The following is a 25,393-nucleotide window of genomic DNA, read 5'->3' as shown; positions in this document are numbered from 1 at the left end:
CATCTTGGAGTCAGTTTAAATGGAGCCATCTTGGTCAGTGCTCTATTCAGCACTGGTTAGGCCTCATCTTGAGTATTGCATCCAGTTCTGGGCTCCACACTTCAAGAAGGATGCAGACAAGCTGGAGGGTGTTCAGAGGAGGGCAATGAGGATTTTCAGGGGTCTGGAAACAAAGCCCTATGAAGAGAGACTGAAAGAACTGGGCATGTTTAGCCTGGAGAAGAGAAGATTGAGGGGAGACATGATAGAGAGAGAGTCCACACAGGGGAGAAATCATATAAATGCTTTGACTGTGGCAAACATTTTCCTCAGAAAGGACACCTGCAAATGCGCTAGCGAGTCCACACAGGGGAAAAACCACATCAATGTTTGGAATATGGAAAATGTTTTCAAAAACACCACATGGAAGAGAAAACATAAATTTTAAATTTTGTGTACTTTTTAATGCTCACTGTTTTTAACTTTTGTAAACTGCCCAGAGAGCTTTGGCTATGGGGTGGTATATAAATGCAATAAATAAATAAATAAATAAATAAATAAATAGCACTCTTCAAATACTTAAAAGTTGTCACACAGAGGAGGGCCAGGATCTGTTCTTGATCTTCCCAGAGTGCAGGACATGGAATAACAGGCTGAAGTGACAGGAAGCCAGATTCCAGCTGGACATCAGGAAAAACTTCCTGACTGTCAGAGCAGTACGACAATGGAACCAGTTACCTAGGGAGGTCATGGGCTCTCCCACTAGAGGCTTTCAAGAGGCAGCTGGACAACCATCTGTCAGGGATGCTTTAAGGTGGATTCCTGCATTGAGCAGGGGGTTGGACTTGATGGCCTTGTGGGCCCCATCCAATTCTACAATTCTATGCAAATGTGCTTTGCATAATTCAGGCCTCACTCTTACTAAGGTGGCAAACTTAAACCTGGGCTGCACCACTGAAGACTGGGCCGCCCATGACAGAATGTTCCTCCATTTCAAACAATTCCGTCCATGGAGGAAACGGGCATGTTGGGGAGATGCATTCTGGCTTAGCTTCTATCGGATGTGCCATCCTCAACTTGCAGTCTGAGGTGGCACAGCTAAGACACAGTTTACCACCTTGCTAAAAATGGAAACAAATGGATCCGTTTGCCAGAAGATAGGCTTTTTGAGTTACAGTAAGAACCCAAGGATTGCAAGAAGTGTTGCCATTCTCCCAATGGCAATAGCTAAAGTCTGCAATAGATTTAGGACTCAGTCCTTTGTGGATGCTCAGCAGCCTTTGAATTCAGAGGCTGCTGACTCCAATGCGGCGTGGGAGGCATTTCTGCTAGATGGGTGATTTTGCCTGTCTAGCAATGGCGTCTCGGAAAGGGAGGAAGGGTGGAGTGGCCATAGAAAATGGTGTAACGCAGACTCCCCAGTCTCTTCCCTTCCCCACCCCCAGGAACACCACTTTTCCCCATCTCTGTTTTCAGAGGTGGGAATGGGGAAGTGGTGGGGAGTGCAATTTCCTGGGTCCAGGCTTGGAGCTCTGAGCCAGGAAAATGAGCAAACCTATTCCCTCCCCTTCCCCAATGCTGGCTGGTGGGTATACGATTGCACTTTTAATAGGGTATGAAATAGGTTATATTTTGGAAAAATAGATTGTTTACAATTTTAGCCTTTTATATTTTATTTTTGGTTTATAAAAACTTGGAAATTGGTATTATAATTAATTTTATTTTATTAGCTCCACATTATTAGTCATTATCTTTGATCTATGGGCACTTGTCCAGTTTTACTTTTGTAATATTCTGGATTTTTTCTTTTATATTGTGATGACCTGGGGTTATAAACAATACAGCTGAATAGATAAGAGCTTTATTCCAGGTCTTATTCTGATTGCTGTCATTTTGCTGCCCTCAGCACAAAATCTGGATCTTCTCGATGCAACACATGTACAATCCAGCTTATCTCCAGTTTGGCTCATTTAGAGGGAGGAAGCTTCAAGATTTAGGAATGTCTTTAACCCCCTCCTTGGCGAGGTGCCTCTTTCCCATTCCACGTGAAAATATTAAGTCTTGCTACTTCTTTTCACTGCAGAATGTCGTCTCTAAGTATGGTGCGCAGTTCCGTGGAAACTCTCAACATGATGCCCTGGAATTCCTACTGTGGCTGCTGGACCGCATGCACGAAGACTTGTGCTCGGTATCCCTTAATCAGAAAGTGAAGTTGTCTGGAAAGGTCAGTATTCTAGCAGGACGTCTCTGGTTTTACCCTGAAAGCTCTCTAATCGCCTGCTGATCAATATAAAAACACAAGTGAGATGCACACCAAATATTAGGAATGTATATGGAGCAGCTGGGCTGATTGTCACTCAACAAAGTGTGTCCATGTTCATTCTCAACCAAAAGTGGCCTGTTTAGCATGGTAGCCTTCCCCCTTCATCCTTTGTTTGAAGTGTTTTCTCAACCTGCAGATAGCTCTCTTGTGAGGATAAGATTATTAGATTGTAATTTATTAGATTGTAAGCCTATGCGGCAGGGTCTTGCTATTTACTGTGTTATCTGTACAGCACCATGTACATTGATGGTGCTATATAAATAAATAATAATAATAATAATAATAATAATAATTGGCTGCAGATATCACCACAAGTTCCCTCAGTTCTCTTAGAGATGGGGGAAGTTGTGATATTTCCAGGGTGCATTTCTTAGGATGCAATTTGTTTAGAGAGAAAAAAAGTCCTATAACTCCCAGCATTCCTAGGGCTTTATTTCTGTCTAACCAAGCCTAAGACTGTGCATTTAGAAGATTTGGGGTGCTCACACCCAGGTGAAGGTTTACAGGGTTTCTAAACACAATCTGTGTTTAGGCAGAGCTTTTTCTGAGATCTCTCTGAGGTTTTATACATGAGGCTGTTAATCCATTGTATGTACTTTTGGTTTCAGCGCAAAATTGAGATACGAGATCTACACAAAGAATTTTTCTTTTCTTGCTTTTCCGCTACATAGCCTCTAGGTGGTGCTGTGCTATAGCAAAATATCACAATTACACAAGTAGGAAAATACATTTCATTTTGCTTTTACAAATGATACTCCATTTCCTGCACTCTAACCCCCCCCCCCGCAGGAAAGTACTCTTAAAAGAAGTGAAACTGGAGGGTCACGGTGTCATTTAAAGAACCTGTAAACAACCGTGAGTAAGGAATGCTGAGTGACAATAAATGCCTCATGTAGAAAAGTTAATTTTTATTATAGTGCCCATAGTTGTCAACCCACAATGTGATATAGATAGGTGTGTGTGCATGCATATGCTTCCTGTATTGCAGCGCTTTACAAACTTTGAAAATTTGAGGCATACTTGCAGTCCGTATTGTGATCAATAATGTGTGTGTACACATGCATCCTGCTACAATGTGGCTGTGAAAGGAGGTCCTAGATGCCTGTCAAATGGAGACCTTGGCAACCCACACATTTCTTCTTCCTTTTCCTGACCGTTGTCCTACCTTTGGGGCTGCAGGTGGAGAGGCTGGCTAATGAGGTGGGACACTTTCTCCTGCCTGCAAGCTGAAGCAGGGTAATTCTGATGGTGTGAAACCAGCAGCCTTCCTTTTGCCCCATTTGCCTCCTCTGAGCCACTGGGAGGGAGACTGTGGCAGAACAGAGTGGAACCACTTTGGGTCATCAATATATCAGCAGGTGAGAGTGGCGGAGATGTCAGGGTGTGCCACAGTATTCTCTCCCCCCCCCCCAACTCCATTCGTCACTTTTTATCTGGTATTGGCTTGCCACTTTTTCTCATTAGTGAGTTTAGGAAAAAGTTGGAACACCTGGGCTGACATCCATGCATTTTTAGTCCTTTCTGGAAGGAGATGAGTGTGTAGCTGAGAGCAGCATCCCTTCCAAAGTTACCAGTCGTGTCATATAGGCAAGTGAAGCCAAAGGCATGGTTTGGAACAGGTGGCAGTAGGTTGCTGTGGATCCTTCTTTGGGAGGTAAAGTCTCTGTATTGCCCACTGAACATGCAATGAGACCACTTGATTCTCAGAATGATTTAAAAACACTTGGCAATCTCTCAAGACACAGTTATGGCACGGTGTGGGACTGGGGATTTATTTTTATTTCCCCCCCCCCAGACACTGCTTGGGCTAGACTTACCATTCCTCACATGTGCATATATGCAGTGTAAAGTCGCTAGGTTCTCTTATATAGCTCCTGTGGTATGATAATTCACTGTTCGTCTGTCTCTCCCTAAAATTCAAGGTTTCAGTTGGTATTCTGAACCAAAATGTTTTGATGTATTAAAATTAGAACTGAGAGCTAAGTTTAGTTGATCGATTACGGAGAAATCCTATACATGTCCCTGCAGAAGTCACTCCCACTGAGTTCAATGGGGTTTCCCTCCGTGTAAGAGGGTTTAGGACTGCAGTCTTAATCAACCAAAGCTTTAGTTTTAATCGGTGGGACTGAAAGCTAAGAGCACACTTGTTTAATTTTTGGAGGCTTCTTTGGCTCTGTTCAACAGCTTTTTCACTATTTTGTGACATTTTGAGTGGTCCTAATGATGTTATTTCCTTGTCTTTCTTTTGGATGTTTTCTATGGAGCAACCTGACTTTTTGTTTCTACCATGTTAGAACCAGGGTAGATGTAACATGGGAGGGCTGTGATCAGCTCTCCTGCTGTCTTTGTTCTTCACATAAAAGCATATCTGAAGAACAATATTTGTACATATTTTTATGCCTATGATTTGGTAACGTAGTTTATATAGTACATCCAAACTCTCCTAATAGTTAGTGAGCTTCTCCTGAGGGTGTTTTACTCCTAATTTTCCCACATGCTTACTTGTGATATATTAAGGAAGGACTGTAATCAGTGAGTTTCCTGCTTCCCTTAGTGATCTTTTTGCTATGTTATGTGTGTTCTTCCTTTTTGTTGCCTGTATTTTTATTTCAACCAAAAATCCATTTAGCATATGTCCCAGGCTAATGGAGGTGGGCTTTTGGTAAGGACTGTGGGAAGGAGAATTTAACCCAGTCTTCCCCAACTTCATGCCCCCACCTCAATTTCCATCAGCCCCAGACAATATGGCCAATGGTCAGGAATACTTGGAGCTGTAGTACAAAGCATCTGGAGAGCACGGTGTAGGGGTTAAACATCTCTCTCCGAGCAGCACTGCTGAAGCCCTGATCCAAAATGCCCTCTGACAGCTTTTATCTAGAAAGGTGTTAAGAGATCCTGTCACAGATCCCTCATGACCTCAGGCTTAGCTTGGCTTTTACTTTAATAGGGAATGAGAACATTGAATACAGCTTTTCCTTTTAACAACGAGTGCTAGCTTTTGTGTATGACGTTTTAAAGTTACGTTGTATTTCCGACTGATAATTTATATGTCATTGATTAATCGGTTAAAAGGGAGATGATTAATCATCTGAAAATTCTTTTTAACTAGTAGACAGCTCCAATTGGCAGGGCAAGCAAGCAAATCCTTGGCCTCTGGAACCCTCGGGCTTCAGCTAATAGCTCCTGTGGTGGATTTGCTGACTAATGTGTCTCTGAGCAAGTTCTAGATTTAACACAGGCTTCTGAGGAGGATTGCTTGCAAGAACTAAACACAGAGGACTGTACCATCTTGTCCAAGGAATGACCTAACAGCAAACCTCTGAAAGGGCCCAGCCTATTGCTCCCTTTGGCATTCCTAGATGGACTTTGCTCACGGTGTTTCAGATAGGTCATAGAGTGAGGCCCAGCAGGCGAAGGGCAGTCTCTCTCTCTCTCTCTCTTTCTCTCTCTCCCCCCCCTCTCTCTCCCCCTCTCTTCTCTCACTGTGTGAACCCCCATCAGAGTACTACTAATCTGTCACTAATTACACTGCTAGGCAGCTTTCTGGAATGGAGTGGCAGCTGCTTTACTGCTGGCAAAAATAGTAATTAAAAAAAGAAGAAGCAGAAAGCCCTGATGCTACAGAACGTGCTTTTCTGTCTGTGGTTCATGTGCCAGGGCAGTTCTTAACACTGTGTAGGGGCTGGGGCCACTGAGGGAATGGCTCCTACCTACAAGCACATTTTGATGTGAACATAACTGTTCTTCTTCGTGGTCTCTGTGCATCACACACATGGGCTCCACACAGGTGCAGAGCCCATATGTGTGAATGCACAGATGACCACTCGAAGAACCACGGTTACAGGTAAGCAACCTGTCTTTTTCGCCAAGTTCATGCTATACCCAAATGCCTTGGCAGAGAATAAGTGTTAGAGCCAGTTGGTTGATTGACTTCCTTGAAGTTTAAGCTTGCTGTTTCATTCTGTAAATTCAAGGACCTGCTTATAGGAATGGTCCTCATGAGTTAGTAGTATCTGACTAAGCAACATGCCCCAGGGGCAGATAGCAGCCTGTTCTGCATCATGGGGCTAATAAGAGGCAAAGACCACCTCAGAGCCTGTTCCAGCTCTACTGCTGTACTACCCCATGGGGCCATCTACCACCATCTGCCCTTTGGGAAGGATCCTGGAAGAGAGAAGCATGCTGGCACCTCAGGGCCCTTGCGCCAGCTGGACTGCCCCTCCGTTACCACCAACTCCCCCATGGAGAGGAGTCCAGAAGAAAGAAGGCAGACAAAGACCACCTCAGCACATGGTTCAGCCAGACTGCTCTCCTACCTCCCAGGGCCATTTACAGGGTCCTGAATCAAATCAGGTAGATTTGGAGATGTCCGAGTTGAAGTAGAGCTCCTCCAAAGTGGACTGAATACAAACCTGAACCCTCCTGAAGCTTGATTAGCAATTCAGATTGGATGGATACAGACAATATGTCTGCAAACATTGATACATTTCTCTCCAAGCTCTTCATGTCAGGAAAACACCAGGCTGGGGTAGCGGGGAGTGTCATTTTGTGACTGGCAGTGAATGGTTGTACTAGGGCTCTCTAATCTCAGTGCTTTGCGAGAGGAATGTTGACGTAATATATCATAGTCCTGATCCAGTGCTAAGTGCCCTTTGCCTATTCTTTCTGTCCAGAGGAGGAACATTAAAAGAGGTTTCGATGGAGTCTATGGACGTGGATAGACGAGGGGGGTTGAGGGGGATGATTTCACGATTTTATGATCGCGAGATCATGCCCCACTGTCCACACGCGGTGCGTGATGTTCTAGGAGGAAGAGGACGTTGCGCCCGCCATTTTGGATTAAAAAAAAATGAGCGCATGAGTGCTTGAACGAAACTGTAAGAGTTGTTTTTTAAAAAAAGCATCGCACTCCCCCCACCCCATCCCCAATGGGCACAGAGCTCTATGCTCCATGCCCGGTTCCTCATGTTTACTCGTGAGGAGCCGGGACAAAACTGCAATGGCGGGCCACACGTCTCACAGTTTCGGAATCATCCCGAGACCACAGGAAAAATCAGAGTTGAAAGGTAGGGTGATATCCCGGGGCAAGGGAGGGATCGTTCCTCCCTGCTCCTGGGATGCTCTGTATGTCATGTGGACACACAGGGATGATCCTGGGACGATCCCTGGGATATTTCCCCATCTAGACATGCCCAGAGGGACCTGGGAGGGTATAGCATTGGGTGCTTGCTTGGGAAATGCTGGATGTTCAAGTCCTTCTGCCTCTCCTATTGCATGCTCTATATCCATCATCTGCCTTTCTCCTAATGCAGTTTTTGTGACTTTTGTGCCAATAGAGCTGAAAACAAGCAACAATAAAAAGTCTTAAACTGTTTTTAATTCATCATAAATCCTTAGTCCCCTGCACCTATTATTCTGAAATTTTGAAGGTTTCTTTCATAGGGTCACCTCTGGGACATATGCCATTTTATACAAATTTAAAAAGCTCCCCCCCTTAAACCCACAAAAACTAGAGAGGGGAAGGGGAAATGAACCCATGTTCTAGTCCCCACTCGGCCATGGAAACCCACTGGGCGACTTTGGGCCAGTCACAGACTGGCCCAGCCTACCTCACAGGGTTGTTGTTGAGAGGATAAAATGGAGAGGAGGATGATTATGTATGTCAACTTACGTTCCTTGGAGGAAAAAAGGTGGGATATAAATGCAACAATAAACCTCCACTTGCCAGTTGTGAAGACTCCCCTTCCACATAAGCCATTGCCACTATCCGTAAATTGTTTGGGTTTCTTAGCTAAGGCCACATTTTATGTTGTATGTCACTTTTGTAACAGTGGCCCACAAAGCACATCCTTTTCCGGAAACCCCCAAACTGTAAAGGCTGGTCTTGCACAAAACTCCTGTAGCTATTCATCTGAAACATGGGGAGCATGATCTCCGAAAGGACAACCAGGCCTGCAAATTTCATTCAGTTCTGGCAAGATTTTTTTTTAAAGGTATTGGCAGTTCCCTTTTTTTAAATACTCAAACTTTCAAGGCCCCGAGAACAACCCACACCCTGCACCTATTTGCCCAAAATGTTTTATCTTCTCACAAGGGGCTACAATGCCTGCCAATTTCATCCAATTCTTTCTGTCAAACAGCAAAGAAACATTTTAGTCTTTCATTGATTTCCAGTGATAGTCAGCAGGAGATTAGGATTTGGCTGCAAATAGAATCTAGTCCGAGGCTAATTGGGCTGTTTTCCAAATCACCGAGCTTTGTGATTGCTGGGTGCACACCCCTACTTATTAGTGGAGTGGAAGGTCTAGGAGACCCCATAGGGTCATCTGCCACCATCTGCCCTTGGAAAGGATTCCGAAGAGAGAGGCAGTCAGTCAAGGACTCCTCAGACCCTACTTCCGCTGCTTTTTCCCCTTCCAACACAGTTCCCTTACCCCCAATAGCTCTGTAGGAAGGATGTTATTCTGTTTTAATATTGTTTATTGTTATTTTATTATGGTATGTTTTTTATGACTTCTAAGCTACCTTGGAAGGATTCGTATCCTGAAAGGCAGGATATAAAGAACTGTAATAATAAACAAATAAATCATTGTGGTGTCCTACCTTGCAGGGTTATTGTAAGAATTACAGACATAATGTATGTGAAGTGCTTTGAACACTCAAAAAGCACTATGTAAATGCCAAGTATTACTATTTAGTGCTACTATTGTTTTTGGAACATCTTGCCTGAAGGCGATTTCTGCAGCTAAGTGCTGCATCTGGGAGCCTAGAAGGAAGTGAGTTTCTGTGAATCAGGGCTGGCTGGTTTGCTTTAGAGCTGAGTGGAGGAGGAAGAAATATGGACTGTCTAAGGCTCTTGCCCATTGCTGGAATGGGGAGGCTAGTACCAAACTGTCAGCACTTTCACAGGTGTCTCTAAAAATCAGTACTTAAAATTTCCATTTCTGTAAATTGAGCAGAAGAAACATACTACCCAGATTGCATAAATTTATTAATTATCTATTTATTGCATTTCTATACCGCCCAATAGCCGAAGCTTTCTGGGCGGTTTACAAAATTAAGACAATTCAAAGTATAAAACAACAGTATAAAACCATAATATAAAATACAATATAAAAGCACAACCAAGATAAAAACAGAAGCAATGCAAAAAACATGATTTAAAAGCGGCCCTCTTTTGCCCTTTTAAAATATTGCTTAAACAACGTTCTCAACATTCTGGGCTAAAGAACATTATTAACATAACTTTTGAAAATATCCAATGTACGTTCTCTTGCTTTTAAGGTATTATAGAAAGAATATATGTGAAATAGTTTAATATTTGAAATGCACTATATAAACATTATTGTAAAGAGTAGTATATATCAGTTAGTTCTTAGTCTAATCTACAGCATGTCCCAGTAGCAATTCCCCTCTTACTTGTTCTTGATGATCAGCGTATTTCTCAGTATTCTATTAATTAGAATCTAATACCATGTACATTGATGGTGCTATATAAATAAATAATAATAATAATAATAATAATAATTCCACACTTTATTCATGCTCTTCCTAGGCTGGCACAGAGAGAGGCTGAATACAGGGGACCAGATCACTACATAGCAAGGTTTTCTAGCAATGGTTGTTTCGTCGTCTGTACCAGTGACCCTAATCACATATAACAATAAGCCAGGAATGTACTGTACAAGCCAGGATTGATTAACACAGGGTTTAAAGCTACGGGAGGGTCAATTTTGGTTGAACATTAGGAGAAGCTGCTTAACAGTAAGAGTACAGAGAGGTGGGTGTTCTCTCCCTCTCTGGAGGTGTTCGAGCAGAAGCTGGACAGCCCTCTGTTTGGGATGCTCTAGCTCTGGGTTTCCTGTATTGAGCAGAAGGTTGGACTAGATGGCCTACAAGGCCCCTCCAGCTTTAGGATCCTATGAATGCTATGCAGACTGGATCATTATCCATGATATACTCCTCTATAGAATTTCAACACTGTGGCTCTTAACCTGATATCATCACTTTAGTTGTGGATACCTGTAATGTGGCCTTCCTCAGCCTGGGGCCTTCCAGATGTTTTAGACTTCAATTCCCATCAGCTCCAGCCAAAATGGCCAATGGGAGTTGTAGTCTAAAACATATGGAGATGTTGGGGGAGGCTGTTGTAATGCTTATAGAAGAAGGGGAAGGATGCCTAAGATCATCCTTCTATAACACACCTCATAAATATATTTATCAACCATTTTAATGCTAATCAGGTGCTTTTGTCTAGACAGCTTGTCTGTGTTTGTGACAGCTGTCAAAATGTGATTGGCAGCTACCCCTGGGCAAGGATGAGAAGCCACCAGCAGTAAAGACTTGTCTCCTCCCCCCTCCCAGGCAGGTGCCTTAGCACCTGAACCCCATCTAGGTGAGGGGCTCCCTGGAATCCCTTGAGTCTCCCAACAGGCTCGCTATTCCCAGCACCAGTAGGGCTGTTGTCATGCCTTTGAAGAATAGCCCAAATCCCTGCAAACCAAGGCAGACGAATTAATTACCATAAATACTGGCTATAAAAACTCAACTTGGAAGATGCAGCCAGAACTCAAGCATTGCAGTGGATACTTCTCAGCTGTATTGTGCTAAACGCAACATATACGATGATCTCCTTGCTAGATAATGTAAGTTTGCAATGTTCTTTGTCCTCACAGTATGATCTCTTCAGGTTGGAGCAGTATACAAAGCAGAGATATGTATGTTTTCATTTTTTAGCAGCCTGCTCCATTTGTGATTTGGCCTGGTAGTCAGGATGTCAGGCTGAGGAAAGAAGAGTATCAAGCCCTTGATGATGGGGAAGAATTTCATAGACTGAATTTGCTGCCTGGCTGATGCCTCCAAATTAGAGGTCCCAAACTGGTCCCATTGCTTTGCTTATGAAGAGCGGCATGCTTTATTTATGTATTTTTAATAAGAGGGCACGTAATGCCTTTGTTGATGGAAATTGGGGGTGAAAAGCTCTCTGTATCAAGATTTCTGGGACTCCAGGTTGGGGAGCTCTCTCATCTATGTACACCTTTGGACTCCTCAGCAGTTCCCGTGGCCTTGTGCTCCCACACATGTGCTTTTGAAATCAAATGAGTTTAATTGCTTTTACCCCCACTTAAACTGGATCTCAAATACCTGGACTAGAAAAACCCTCTGCCCTGATTCCCTGGCTAGCTGCTGCCACTCAGGGTAGGTAAAACTGGACTATTGGCCTGACTCTATTTAGCATGTGCTTGCGTTAGATATACAAAACTGGCAGAATTATGTGTATAGCTATCTTAAAATGCTAAAAACTCCTCACTGACTCTTGACATCTGATTTGCCTGCTAAAGCATCTGCTGACAGACACAGCTATCTTTGTCTACATAGTTTTCAGAAATGTTTTCTGCAGTCATGTTCGGGAGGAAAAGACAGAGAAGCCCGATGATGAATGTCTTTTGATGAGTAGTTGTAGGAGTTGTTCATCTGGAAGAAAGCAATAGTATCAGAAGAGGACCTGAAGAACAAATGTGGCTTGGGGAGGGAGACAGAAGCAAGACGGAGGACAGCTTTCCCTCGCTCCCACCTGTCATTTAATACAGCCAGATCTTTGCAATTCCTTTACATCTTGAGCAAGATCCTGCTTCTTCATGCTTTTGCTTTCTGTAGCAATGTCATACTGGGCACATCGTGCCTGCAGAGGCTGAATGCGCTGTAATCCTACATGCCGAGATAAGTGTATGATTGCGCAGCCTTATCTCTTTCTCTGCCTCTGGCTGTGATTTGCTCCAGCGGTTCCTTGGGGAAGAGGATTTTGTGATTCCTGGGATGTCCTGTGCCTGGTAATACTGCAACTCCCCCCCCCCCCCGCCAACTCCAGTGCTGTTGCCTCCCTCTCTTAGAAGGGGCGACTGCTCAGTTGTGGCCACAGGAGCTAGGCACAGGAGTTGCTTCTAAAACACCTCGGAGGTGCCATGTTTTTGCCCTTGTTCCGGAGCTGTCTTGAGTGCTGTCCAGCCTAGTCCATTGCAATCCCATTATATCATGCTCTGACGTCTGGATCTGACATGTAAGCAGATTCTTTATGCTTCCTCTTTCTTGGTTTATTTTTAACTAGTGAAGAGACCTGTCTTCACATGGGCTGGATTATCCCTTTATTTGGTACAGCAAAGCCTTCAAGCAAAGTTGTGCAGTTATCAGAGTTGGTCACACTACATTTGGCCTGAGTAAAGCCACGCTCACGGGCACTTATAGGCACAGACCCTGCTAAGGTGGACTCCTATGGTCCCTGAGGGAGGGGTCTGTCTATACCATTCCTTTGAGGGGGAGCTGCCCCACAACAATGAGAGGAGGAACCATATAATCCTGTCCTTTGTACTCCCTCCCCCCCCCCTTCAACCTTTGTGAACTGCAGAACTATGTGCTGATTAGGGAAGTCTCCCACCTAATGACTGAAGGTGGTATTGCAGGCCTCAAACACATGGACACATTTAAATTCATCAAAATTATATATGCATTTAAAAGACCAAATAACTGTGAGGTGCACACCTTTACAGTTCCCTTAGCATGCATACCAGGTTTCAGTGGTCTAGGTTTCATGGTCTTGGAGCTACGGCACTGCCTGACAGGCACACATCCTCTTTTATTATTATAGATTTCAGAAAGAATATTGAATGTTAGCCTCTGTCTACAATCTGCTATGGTTTTATTTTCTCTGAAAGTCTGAGGACACATATCTGTGAATAATAGAAACTCATTGGTTGTCACACAACAGGTATTTTGTTAAAAAAATGAAATACAGAAACCCTCAAAACTTTAACTCATAGTAAAGAGACAAAATACTAGATAAATAGATCAAACCCAACTGCTAAAAGAATATAATTCTCTTCCAGCCGTAGAGATGCATTGATCATGTCATGTACATTCTCACTCTTAGTCTATACCTGCTTTCCAAACTCTGTGTCTACTTTTTCACACACATTTGCCCATCTTCGCCCTGCCTGTGCTTGCTCTGTCTTCTCACCATACCACACAAACTGTCTTGTCTCTCTCTTAGACACATGCACGCATGCACACAAATGCACAAACACAATGACCTACCAAGAGGAAATCACCTGCTTTTGTGCAAGATACACGAGGCTGCAGAGTGGTTGAAGCGAAAATTAATTGGCACTTATCTCAGTTTGAAAAATGTGCCTTTTGTGAGGGCGTGCGGTGAGCACTGAACTCCTCCTGCACAAAGCTCTGCATTTCCCTAATTGCCACTGGAGACCGTAGCCTCAGGAGAAGAAGCTCTCAGAAGCTGATTTTACCACAAGCGGAGGGTTTTTTGGGATAGGAAGCTGGAGGGCAAGCAAACACGAGGTCACTTTGAAGGAGCCCAGCAAAAGGCAAGTTGTAACAATAGGACAGCACCTCCCTCATGTGTATTTCAGAGCAGTTATCAGAATTAGCCAAAGTATTAATTGGATCAGCTAGAACAAGGGTTCTCGGATCTTGTGATGGTGGCATGCTTCCCTAAGTTAAAACTTAGTGTTATAAAATGAGATGGTCTAGCTGGAATCACTCCTCTGCATCCCTGGGCTTGAGGGGTCAGCTAATTAAAGAAAGGAAGGTAGTAATAGACCCTGGCTGAAAGCAAAAGATAGAGTGCTTCTCCCACTATTAATAATGGTTGAGATTATGGAACACATTTATCATACATGGGGTGGAGGCAAGTGTTTTGGCACTGCTGTTGTGGCATTGGCCCTATAAACATTCTAATCCTCCCCCTATAATTTAAAACAATCTATCTAAATCCTATTTTATTGTCTCAATGTGGTTCAGTTTATTCATATCCCACCACTAGTCCCACCAAATGTGGCACTAGTGGTGGGATACGAATAAACTGAACCACTTATAAACCACATAGCCTGTCCTGCTGCTGCCACCACATGTAATGAAACTTTTGTTTCTGTTGCTGTAATGTTAGCTCTATAAACATCGTAATACTTCCTCCGTAATTAGTATTGTTAATTGTGAAAGGTTATCTTTAGTGGTAGCGTCTATCCCATGCCTATGCCATAGGAACCAGGCTACCGAATTTCTTTTAGATACAAAGAGTTCCTGTTTAGTGGAAGAAGTTCTGTGTTTTCTTAAAAGTAGCCTTTCCTAGCTGTCAGGGCTACTTTTGAATTTTATTAAGAATTGTGGCAAGGTATCTAAACCACAATGTTTCAAATCCAGGCTGTTCCGTCACATTTGATGGTGGCAACAGCAGTATAATCCAGGTTCTTTCATCACATTTGATGGTGGCAACGGCGGCAGGAAAAGTGGTTTTTCCATGGGCACTCTGCCCACTTGGCACCCACTGAGGAGGCAAGAGTCAAGGCTTTGTTTCTTGGGGTAGCCCATTGCTACACTTTCACAACCCTGAAACATGGCAAACCCCAGAGGGAATAGGTATGTGTTTGGGTGTGTGTTTCATGCCTATGGCACGTCTCTCTTCTCCCACCCAGGATGGGCCTTCAGAGATCCAGTTTGCGCAGCTGTCTCAGCTGCATCCCGAGAAGACCCCATCATTCCTACACATCCTTTAAATAGCCATCTCTGCGCTGGGCAGATGGTAGAATTCATTAGCCCTCCCTGATCCTTCGCTCAGCATGATTGCATTGGCACTCTCATGACACGGCTGACACAGGGCTTCCTGCCCAAGCTGCTAATTCGGTCTTGAAGGAAGAGGAAGGGGCAGCTGCTTTCACATTCACTTAGATTCTTACATTCCAGAGTGGGAACTTTGACTCTTTGTAGTCACTCAGCAAGAACTTTGGTGCCGGAAGAACCCTTGAGTTAATACTCGAGGGGGAAGATTCCAAAGCAGGAATGGAAACGGAGAGGGAGTGTGTGTGCATATGCCGAGTCCAAAACAAACAGTTTAGGTAGTGAAGCCAGTGTGGGTTGATGCCCCCCGCATCTCCATTCACACTTGGCCTTCACACAGCAAAAAAGCCTCCCAAGCTGTTGATAGCTTCACCTCGTCCGTTGCCATTTCAGCTGATCTAGATCCATCCTAAAGCCCACCCTTCACATTATTATCACTACGTGACTATAAATAGTTTCTGTGTGGTATCTTAGCCTGACTACATCTTTATGGATTCGTGCTGCTTTCCATATGATTCTTCCTTCTGGCAATGAAAGTTTCCACACCAGCATCAGATGCTGCCTGGAATGGACCACACTGGTGAGAATTGTCTCAGCCCAGGCAGACAATTTGCATGGAGACTATGCTACACATGATGATGGTTATCAAGGGTGAGACACCTTGCAGTGGCTGTGTATGATTAAAAATACCATATAGACCAGAGTTTAGTGCATATGTGCAGGGAGAGGGTGTTCAGTGTAGGTACAAACCTAGGCCTGAAAACCTAACTTGCAGTAGAAACAAGGGACTCAAGAGCCAACAATGAGATCTGAAGCCCCCTGATGAAATCTGGAACATATTGGGTCAGGATTAATATCATTTTCCCATAATCAATATCATCATTTATAAGGAGTGGCACTAAAGATTTGACACAGCTTAAGTTCTCTAGACTGAAAGCGACTTCATGAAATTTGATGTCATTGGAACAATCCTGGCCTGAGCCATTTCTGCAAATCCAACTGTCTATATACCTGTTTAGCAACTGTTAGAACACAGGGCCTTATAATCCTTGATTTACACATACAGCTCTCTCTGTTAACTGTCCAACTGTTTCTTATACAAGAGGGAAGTAAGCTTGTGTGGTTTTTCTAGCCAAGGTACAAGGAGTAAGCTGTATAAATTTAAAACCACAGTTGGTTGAATGAACCCTTATTTTGTGCTATAGAAGTTTGCTCTGGAAATTTATTCTTTGAACTCCTGTCCCTCTCTACAGACATGTGACACTTTCAGAACAGCATCCTGGTCTTCTTAAAGCATTCCTTTTATTCTGGAAGGTCTTTTGTTACTGCATGGGGTTGCTGTTGTTTTGGATCCTGTGAGATTGCATTGGCCACCTGGATCCTCTAAGATTCTGACCAGCTGAGAAGGAGCCAGAAGACGTTCCATGGAGTCTTCCAGCTAAAAATCAGTAGCATAAGGGCATGTTTGTTTCTCACAGTGGAAAAGCTCTGCTCTCCAACTATGCACTGATCAACTTTCCTGATCCCATTGGATCTGACAAGGGTTCTGCCCCAAGGGAATTCCTTGAATGGCATGGTGAGACCTATGGTTCCACTTGCCCCACAGACCTTTCTTGGCTACCACTCAGCTGTCAGTCTAGTATGTGCTCAGAAATGTTTGCAGCTCTTATATGCTCTTTAGTTCCCCACTGGAGCTGTAGCATGCATGTATTGAGGGTGGGGAACCTACCATCATACCTTTGTAAGAAGGACAATGACTTCTCATTACATTGGGGCATGTGGATATTCCTTTGCATTTGCACTCAAGGGCACCATCCCTTGAATGGTACTTCATAGTGGTAGCTATCTGCCAGAACAGGAAACCAAGAGAAGTGTGGCTTATAGACTTCAAAGTGCCCAGGCCCTGGTGACAGTATTGGTATGGAGAATATATTAGCAAGAGGTTGCTTTTGATGCCAGTAATCCTGTACTGGGAAGGGTCCTCATTATATTCTGCTCTAAGCGTTTATTAATCTCCTATGCTAAAAAAAAACCATTGCTTCTTCTGCAACCTCTTTTGTTGCAATGTACATTGTAACCATTCTGAAGTGTGTATGTTGGTGAATGTATGCAGAATATGCAAAAATCTAAATTTCTATTGTTTGGCAGTGAAATAAACTGCCTCAGGAGGTGCTGGGTTCTCCTTCACTGGAGATATTTAAGCAGATGTTGGATGGTCTCTCTCGCAGTTGCTGTAGCTATATTGCAGATCCTACACTGAACAGGGGGTTGGACTAGATGATCTTCAAGGTACCTTCCAATTTGATAACTCCAAATTAAATGGAAAGAGATGCTGTGCATGGTATCCTACCATGTGTAATATACACAATATTGTGCAGTGCACTGGAAATTAATGAAACAACGCAGTATATTGCAAACACCCATGCAGACCCCAGCACTCAATCCCCCACCCCACCCTACTTCCACTTATTTCTTTGGGCATGTATGCACAAGGACATATACGTGCACAAGACGCAAACAGGTGGGAGTGTTTGTGTTTGGCTGCAATGTCCCCAAATTACCTCCTGCTGGGTAGCAATTAGCTACTACAACTGATATTATCAGACTTGTAGTTAGAATGTGGATGGTTTGTAATTTGGAAAGCTGACTAATGCATTTTGCTTGACTGCAGCTGATGTGCTCCTTTCTTCCACACTTTGCATATATATATTTATGCCACTAAAAGGACCCCCAAAGCAGCATAAAACATCTAGCATGTTAACAAACCCAGGCAGGCAAGCAGCCCTGGAGACACAGGGGTATGGTTGGGGTCTGAGAAGGCAAAGCATCCCTTGTCTGAGTTAGAGTAGGTTCCTTTTGCCTGTTCACATCCACCCCTTTCATCCTTGGGATCATAGTGACATTGTAAACCAGTGCTTATGTTTCAAAGAATGGGGCCACAACCCTTTAATCCCCAGGCAGGGGCAGGTGTAATTTATTAAAGGCCATTTATTTGGAAGCAGAATGACAGACATTCAAAACAAGCAAAATGAAAGAAAGGTAATCACAAAGTGTAAGAGCTGAGTTACATTGCCTTAAGCTAAAGGTGTTATGAACTTTGAAGAAGGGAGTACACTCAGTCTTGTTCCAGGAGTAGTTATTATGGGCCTGCAGCCAGGCAGTGAGCCAACTCCTTCTCACCTATGCACCTGTATGGCTTAGTTGCATAGATGTGGGTCAAGTTGATGATCAAACAAAACGTCAAAGGGGAATTTTGTGAAGGACAAACATAAATGGGCATTCAATGGTGACCTCAAATAAACATGTAACTTTGGGGTAATTCTGGCATAGTTCACAGGAGTTGTTATGGATATCAGATCTAGTTGTTTTTTTTAGAATAAAGGAAAATGTCATTGAACATAGAAATGTCCATCACACAAGGTGCGACCAACTCCTGTATTCTTATAATTCAAACTCACATTTAAACATGAAAACAATGTGAGACAAAGATCGTTGTTGGATCTGGGCTTCAGTGATTGATCATTCAATAAGGGATCTGTTTAGTGTGTCTAATCAATGGACAGAAATGAACACTGTAAGGTGTGGAAAGCCTCTTCATTCAGCCATGTGAGCTCCCACCTAAAGTGTAGTGGTGGTGTAGTATAGCGGTTTAAGGTGTTCGACTGGGGATTCAGGAGATCCGGGTTCTAGTCCTTACTTAGCTATGAAAATCACTGGGTGACTTTGGGACAGTCACTGATCTTCAGCCTAACCCACCTTACAGGGTTGTCGTGAGGATAAAATGGAGAAGGAGGAGTTTCATGTAAGATGCCTTGGGCTGCTTGGAGGAAAGGCAGGATATAAGTTTACCATCTCAGTAAGAACTAGGCTGATGCCTCCAGTTTGGATGCAAGTCTTGTCCAGAGGTTCAGTTCAGTTAATTATGAAACATACTTTGTGTTTATTTTTTCATTCAAGGCATTTTCCTGCCTTTCCAAATTTGCATAATAGGAAAATATTTGTTCTAATTTTGAAATGATTTGGTTAATTTCTAAATAAACAAAGAAGTCCACCTTGCCATCCATTTAGTGGGGAAATCTTTCAAATCAAATGCCGGTAATGATAAGTTGTCAATATAGATTGAAGCTGCAACTTGTGTGCTGCCTATTCTGGAACTCTACCATGTCCAAGATTAATTTTCGCTCTCTAGCTGAGGAAGAAAAATTGGGCTAAAAGAGATAAATAAATGTCTATAGACTTCTAACTGTAGTCCCATGCGCCTATATCACCTAAGCTAGGACAGTATGTTTTGTGTTTTATGCCCAATAGACTGTTTTTTCTATGTTTCCCCCCAAATAAAGTCCACTGTTTTCTTCCTTTTCAAGCCAAAAGCAGTTGCAGAAAACTACAATCTTAAGGGTAGAACTGGTTCAGGGGGATCTGTTTTGGAGGTGGGGGTTACACAAACTCATATCATTTCTCCCACAGGTGGGGAAAGGTATGATTTTGAACAGAAAAATGGGCTGTGTTAAGCATTCCTTGCTGTTCACCAGTCCTCCACTCAAATGTTTTGCCTCCAGTGGCTGCTTTTACCTTATCATAAAAATATAATTGTCAGAGGAAGCATATATATACAACCCTATGCTGTGGTTTTAGCCATAGTGTGTTACTTTGAACAGAGTGGCCGGAAACCCTCTAAGCCTGGAGGAACATAGGGTTGAGTAATGTCAAGCTATTGTTTATGAAGAGCAGGAAGTTAGTGGAATTAGACCAAAGAGAAGTGCAGTCTTCCAACATAGTGTTTATTTGATTCTCTCCCCTACCTGTGTTTGTGTGCCGCACCCATTGCTAACAAACCTGTACAGGTGGGGTGGGGGCAGGGGGAGGAGGGAGTGATTTACATTTAGCTTCTCCTCTGAGCTGGTGCTACGGCTTTTTGTCCCTTTCATCACACATCACTGCATTGGCAATCCTGACCCTAACAATGCTTCTTCCACTGCCTGATGCAAATCAGCGAATTCTCCTGTCCTTCTCCAGTTTTTGCCACTCTCTTTTGTCTAATTAACAAGCAGAAGAATGCCCGGTATTTCGTTCTTTTCCTTTGCATAAACACAGTACTCATCAAGTACATTCTTTAGCTTGTAATGAAACTTTACCTCTGCCATATGAACATGTGGAGGAGGTACCTTATATTGACCCTGTTCAGATGACACGCTGAGGCACAGTGGTTAAGCATTTTGAGCTAAATATTATGGCTTAGCATGTCGTGTGAACCATTTCTAACCATGGTGGCTACGTAACCACAGATTAAACATGCTCACTAACCATTTGCTGCAAAAGGGTTAGTGGCCTAACCATGGCTTAGCATGCCATCTGAAAAGGGTCACTGAGTCAGACCATTCGTCTTTCTAGCCCAGTGCTGTCTGTTCTGATAGTGGAACCCCAAGGCATCAAGCAAAGATCTTTCTCTGTCCTACTGCTTGAACTTCTTTGAGTTGGAGATGCTTCCCATACATGGATACATAGAGCAGTAAACAAACTTTCTTTGAGCCTGTTCAGACAGCACTTCAGGTTAGCGAAACTGTGGTTATCTGGGGTTAGCACTAACCACAAGCTGTGCTGTCACACACAACACTTTAAGCCATGGTTAGAGCCGCCAACCCTGCTGCAGATGGTCTGACTGTGGTTAGTGAGTGAGCAGGGTTTAGCAAAATGCATCGCACAAGACACCTTAAACCCTGCTGCTTAACCAAAAGCCTTAACTAGCAGGGTTTAAAGTGTCTTCTGAACAGGCCCATCATGTACGCAAACAAGCCCTTTCTAGTTCTTTCCAAATACTTTCACATTGTTGGGCAGATCCATGTGGAAGCTATGCTGTTTGTAGGGTGGCACTTTCTAAATGACCTGAGTACACTGTCTCTCTGGTGTTGTGGCATATTTTTTCATTCAAGGCAGTTGCTAAAAACATGAATGCAAGTCCTGGTTAGATAAAATAGGCTGAGGCCTAATTAAAACATTGGCTCCGTTCAGAAGACACATTAGACCATGGCTTTAACCATGGTGAATTAAGCAAAAAGCCTTATTCACCATGGTTAAAGCCATGGTTTAAGGTGTCTTCTGAACAGGGCCACTATGGTGGCCATGGGGAAAGGCACTTACCCAGGTAAGCATTCCAGGTGGCCACTGCCTTCATTTTTAAATGCTCCTATGTGCACTGGCCTATGTTTATGCATTTTTAGCACACTGATGGCACATCTGATTTGGTGTACTCATGTTTCACTAGTAAGGGTATTGAAATGAGGCTGTGGTTGTTTGGAATAATTACACTGGTAAGTGCTTTGCCCATGCACACTGTAATGTTTCAATCGGTCTCAGACAGAATAATCTGCATCCATGCCAAAACCCAGCCCTGTATGCACTGGGCCTAGAAGATCAGTTCTTAGCTGACTAACTGCTGAATAGGGGCTGATGGACACATGCTGTTTTCCTCATATGGGTTTACATGGGTGTAGGAAAGAAACCTATATACATTCATGTATGGTGTTGTGAGTTTGCTTATAATTTTATTCATATTTGGAGTTCTCTGTGAACGTACAGCAATGTACATTCCAGTTTAGACTAAGGAACTTCCAGTTTAGATTAAGGAAAGCCTGCCTGCTTGCTAAAGTCAGGTAGCAAGTGTCTCCTTATTCTGCTGTTCTTACTTGCATATCAAGAGGCATCCAATCCTTTGCTTTTTGCAGAGGAAAAAAAACCTCCTTTCCAGACAGGACAAATAATTTGATTAATGGCACCCTGAATGCTTTTCCTTCCATCCTGCTACATTTGAGAAATCCATTAAAACGTTAAATCGCCTTGTCTTAACGGGAGGCCGGTGTTGCTCTGTGACTCGTGAGGTCACTGAGGCCAGTTCATGCATTTACCATTTCAGTGCTGCAGCTGAAAATGTGGTCAGAGTTCTGGGTCGCAGCAAGTAGCAGTCACCCGGATTGTGCATTATTTCCTATATTAGTGCTAGCAGCACTTTGATGGGGTGGGGTGGGGTGAAAATAGGCAGAGATGTCACTTGCCTAAGTTATCTCCACAGAATGGAGCCTCAACTATGCAGAAGCACTTCGGGGCCAGCCGTATAGCAGTGGGGTAATACTAGAATCTTTTACTGGTCCTGGACACAGGTGTGCAAGGCTGCTCTCACCCCTAGCCGTATTATTCATCCTACCAATAAGAAGAGGGCTTGTCCAAGTCTCCCCTTCTGAATCTGGGAGAGTAATTTGTCTTCTTTATTTGCTGTATTGTATTCTCTCTTTTTTTCTGGCATGCCACATACAACAAAAATGGGTTCAGTTTCCTGATAAAGCCATGCCACTATAACTTCGTGAGGTTGCCCAGTTGTGCACGCTTCTGTTGGATAAATAGGTTTCTGCCACTACCTCCCCTTTTATCCTCTAATTCTGGCCAGGGAAGAAATCCAGAGCACCAAAATAACTGTCTGCCTGGGAGAGTTAACAGCCAACTGGAATCTTCCCATCACCGTGGCTAAGGGCAGCTTACTTTCCTCTTCTTCCCTTAGGTAAAAGTAGGCAGGGGTAGCTCAAAGCAGCATAGATGGGTGGGACGAGAACTCTCCTTTGGGTTTGGTTGAAATGTTCACTCTCAGACTTCAGATCCAAACTGAACGGAAGACTGTTATTAAAAGGGATTCAATGAGGGAACAAGGGAAGGTAGAGAGGACCTTTGGGGTGGGGGACATTAAGAAATTTGGTAGCCTAAGCTCTTGGAGGAAAATACTCACAGTGTGTTTGGTGCATTCTCTTTCCCTTCTTATTGTTTTATTATGATTTTATTAGAATGTAAGCCTATGCGGCAGGGTTTTGCTATTTTATTGTTTTACTCTGTACAGCACCATGTACATTGATGGTGCTATATAAATAATAATAATAATAATGATGATGATGATGATGATGATGATGTCGGAATCGCCTGGGGAAGATTCAATATATAACATCCTTGATGGTCCAAGGAGATGAGAAAGTGACAAGGGGATACAGAGATCTTAGTCTGTTTTTGTGGTGGCTAACCACGGGGCTAGGCATTCCAGGTAAACAAGTTATAACCAATCCCATGGCCAGCGTGTAGCACTCTTCTCACCTTTTGAGTCTAGGCGATAGTCTAGAAAAGTGTTAATTGAAAAGGAGATGGCCTCCTGTTTGTAGATCTGAAAACCATGGGAAAGATGGGCTATGGATAGCTGTGGATGCCAGCTATTTGGCCAAGGATGCTTGTTACTATAAAGACAGATACTGGGATGGATGCTCTGTGCTACAGGTTTGTTCAGTGACTAGCAGGTACTCTCCCCCGCCCCCCATGGTTTATTCCTGATTTGATGGAGAGTAAACAATTATTTAACACTCTGAAACTAATAATTGAAGTTTTGTAGAGCAGGAGAATTTTTAAAATGTCCGTTTGCAAACATTAATGCCTAATTCTCCCCTGCTGTCCACTCCACTTTAGTCATGATTTTTCTACTGAAAGGGAGTGGGAAGTGTGAAAAATTGAGAGAAACAGGGTTGGGGAAAGCAGGGATGTTGAGGTTTAAAGAACCCACGTTTAAAATGATGTTAAGGCAGAATTGAGATAGGTAGATTCAGCTGAGTGCTCTGAGGAGAAGGTTGGTGCTATATTTCAGTGGCAGGTGGGTGTCCATGTAATTCAGCTTCTTCCTCTGTTTTCCCCACAGCCTCTGCCTGGACAGGAAGAGAGCTCTGGCAGTGAGAGTGCCCAACCAGCTGTCCAGCCTCTCAAGGGCCAGAGCTTTGTGCAGAACCACTTCCAAGCACAGTACAGGTAAGGCTGGATTGAAGGGCTCCATGGTTACTTTCGGAGACTCCTCTGCATTGTTACTGCCACCATTGCAATTTGGCCCAAATGTGGTGCAAATCCATACTCTGTAACTGGGGCCCAACAAGTACCCACCTTTAATGCCACACTGCTATAGATGCTGCAGGCAGGACAAAAAGCCGGAGGCCCTGGGTTTGCATGAGTGAGGATGTATTTTGCTAGCAGAGTTGTCTAGCACAGACGTCAGGGAGAAACTTTAAGTGAGTGAAAAGCAATCATTTAGCTTTTCACATCCCAGAGGTGGCTCGCTTGCTTGCTCTCAGCATTGCGAGATGTTGCCAGGTGCCTGCAGTGGTAACAGGGGCAGTGCAGCACTGACAAGCAATGCACCAATGTGTTCCTTTTGGAGACAAGGTGGTGCTCAGGCGACCAGTATTGAACCAACTGTCGTGGATTGGCTCTCTTCTTGGGTTGTATTTAGTTTTCTCAGGGCCATCAAAAATGCAGGGATGTAATTGCACCTCAAGCTCATCCTCTTCCCCATGCTATTGCATGTCGCTCTGATGGTTTTCTTAGGGCCAACAGTTAGTGGCTGCATCTTCCTTTTAAATCAGAGGTGGGCAGCTTCCGGGGGTGGGGGCATCAGAACCCACTCCTGCTGCCACCTGAATTTCCCCCACTGCCCAGGCAGTGGTAAAATGTGGCGGAAGTTTCTGTGAGCACACTCTTGCCTGCAACAAGAAGCGTGCTCCCTGTGTGCCTTGTTTGCTTCCAAAATTGCTGCTTTCCCCCCTTTTTCTGTAACCGCAAATTTGGTAGTCGGGGGTGGGGTGGGGGGGGGGTAGCAGGAGTGCAAAACGATCCTGAGTGGGACACATGCAGCCTGCATGTTGCATGTAACCCACCCCTGTTATAAAAGCACATCCGCCTTTAGGGATAACATCCCCCTTTCCCTCCATTACCGGAGAGAGCAAGGGAAGGAGAGGTCTGGCTGATGGAGTGCAGAGAGCGGAAGAGAATGCGATACAGCTCTGCTGCCCCACTTCTTGTAGCCGGGGGGTGCCTTGCGCCCGCACAGTCTTGCAGATCTAGCAACTTTTGGCTCCTTCGTTACAGTGAGCTGGATGCAGGCAAGAGGCAGAAGAAGGCATTGTGGCCTCTGTCTGGACGAGGCCGCCAGCGAGTGCTCGCTCCCCTTAGCATGCACGCACACACATAGGGCTCCTGCTGCTGACACTGCTGCTTTGTGTCTCTGGCGGTGGGATGAAAGCGCTGGGAGCGGAGTGAAGTTTGAAGCTCCCAGCATGAGGCTGCTCTCAGAGATAAGGCTTTAATGACTGGTGCTTGCCAGAGCTTTCGGTTGTTATGCTCCCCCCCCTCGCCCCTGTACAGATTTGGGAGAGCCCTTGCTCCAGGCTACAGCCAGAGCAGGGATGGCAGCCAGGGAGCAAACCAGACTGTTGGGCTCTCAGGTTTGTGTTCCCCTCATCGGAATGGAGTGGAAGTAGGCGCTGGACTTCCCCCACTGCCCCACTTTCCCAGTATCTCAAGGGCAATGGAGTTTCCTTCCAACAGGTGTGATGGGCAGAGTATAATTTTCATGAGAACCATAAGAAGAGCCGTGCTGGATCAGTCCCTCCTGTCCAG

General features: G+C 44.1%; 1 protein-coding gene across 1 annotated transcript in view; it reads left to right on the top strand.

Moving 5' to 3' along the window:
* The window catches only part of USP43 (ubiquitin specific peptidase 43), a 117,870-nt gene that overhangs the window by 15,361 nt on the left and 77,116 nt on the right, over nucleotides 1–25,393 (top strand). Inside the window, exons 3-4 of the mRNA XM_063121525.1 lie at nucleotides 2,063–2,203; nucleotides 23,646–23,752. Coding sequence (XP_062977595.1) covers nucleotides 2,063–2,203; nucleotides 23,646–23,752 — 248 coding nt within the window. The remainder of the gene's footprint in view (nucleotides 1–2,062; nucleotides 2,204–23,645; nucleotides 23,753–25,393) is intronic.

Source organism: Elgaria multicarinata, chromosome 3, assembly GCF_023053635.1.
Source record: "Elgaria multicarinata webbii isolate HBS135686 ecotype San Diego chromosome 3, rElgMul1.1.pri, whole genome shotgun sequence".
Classification (NCBI taxonomy): domain Eukaryota; kingdom Metazoa; phylum Chordata; class Lepidosauria; order Squamata; family Anguidae; genus Elgaria; species Elgaria multicarinata.
The sequence above is the reverse complement of the archived record's forward strand: the minus strand, read 5'-3'. Positions and strand labels throughout refer to the sequence as shown.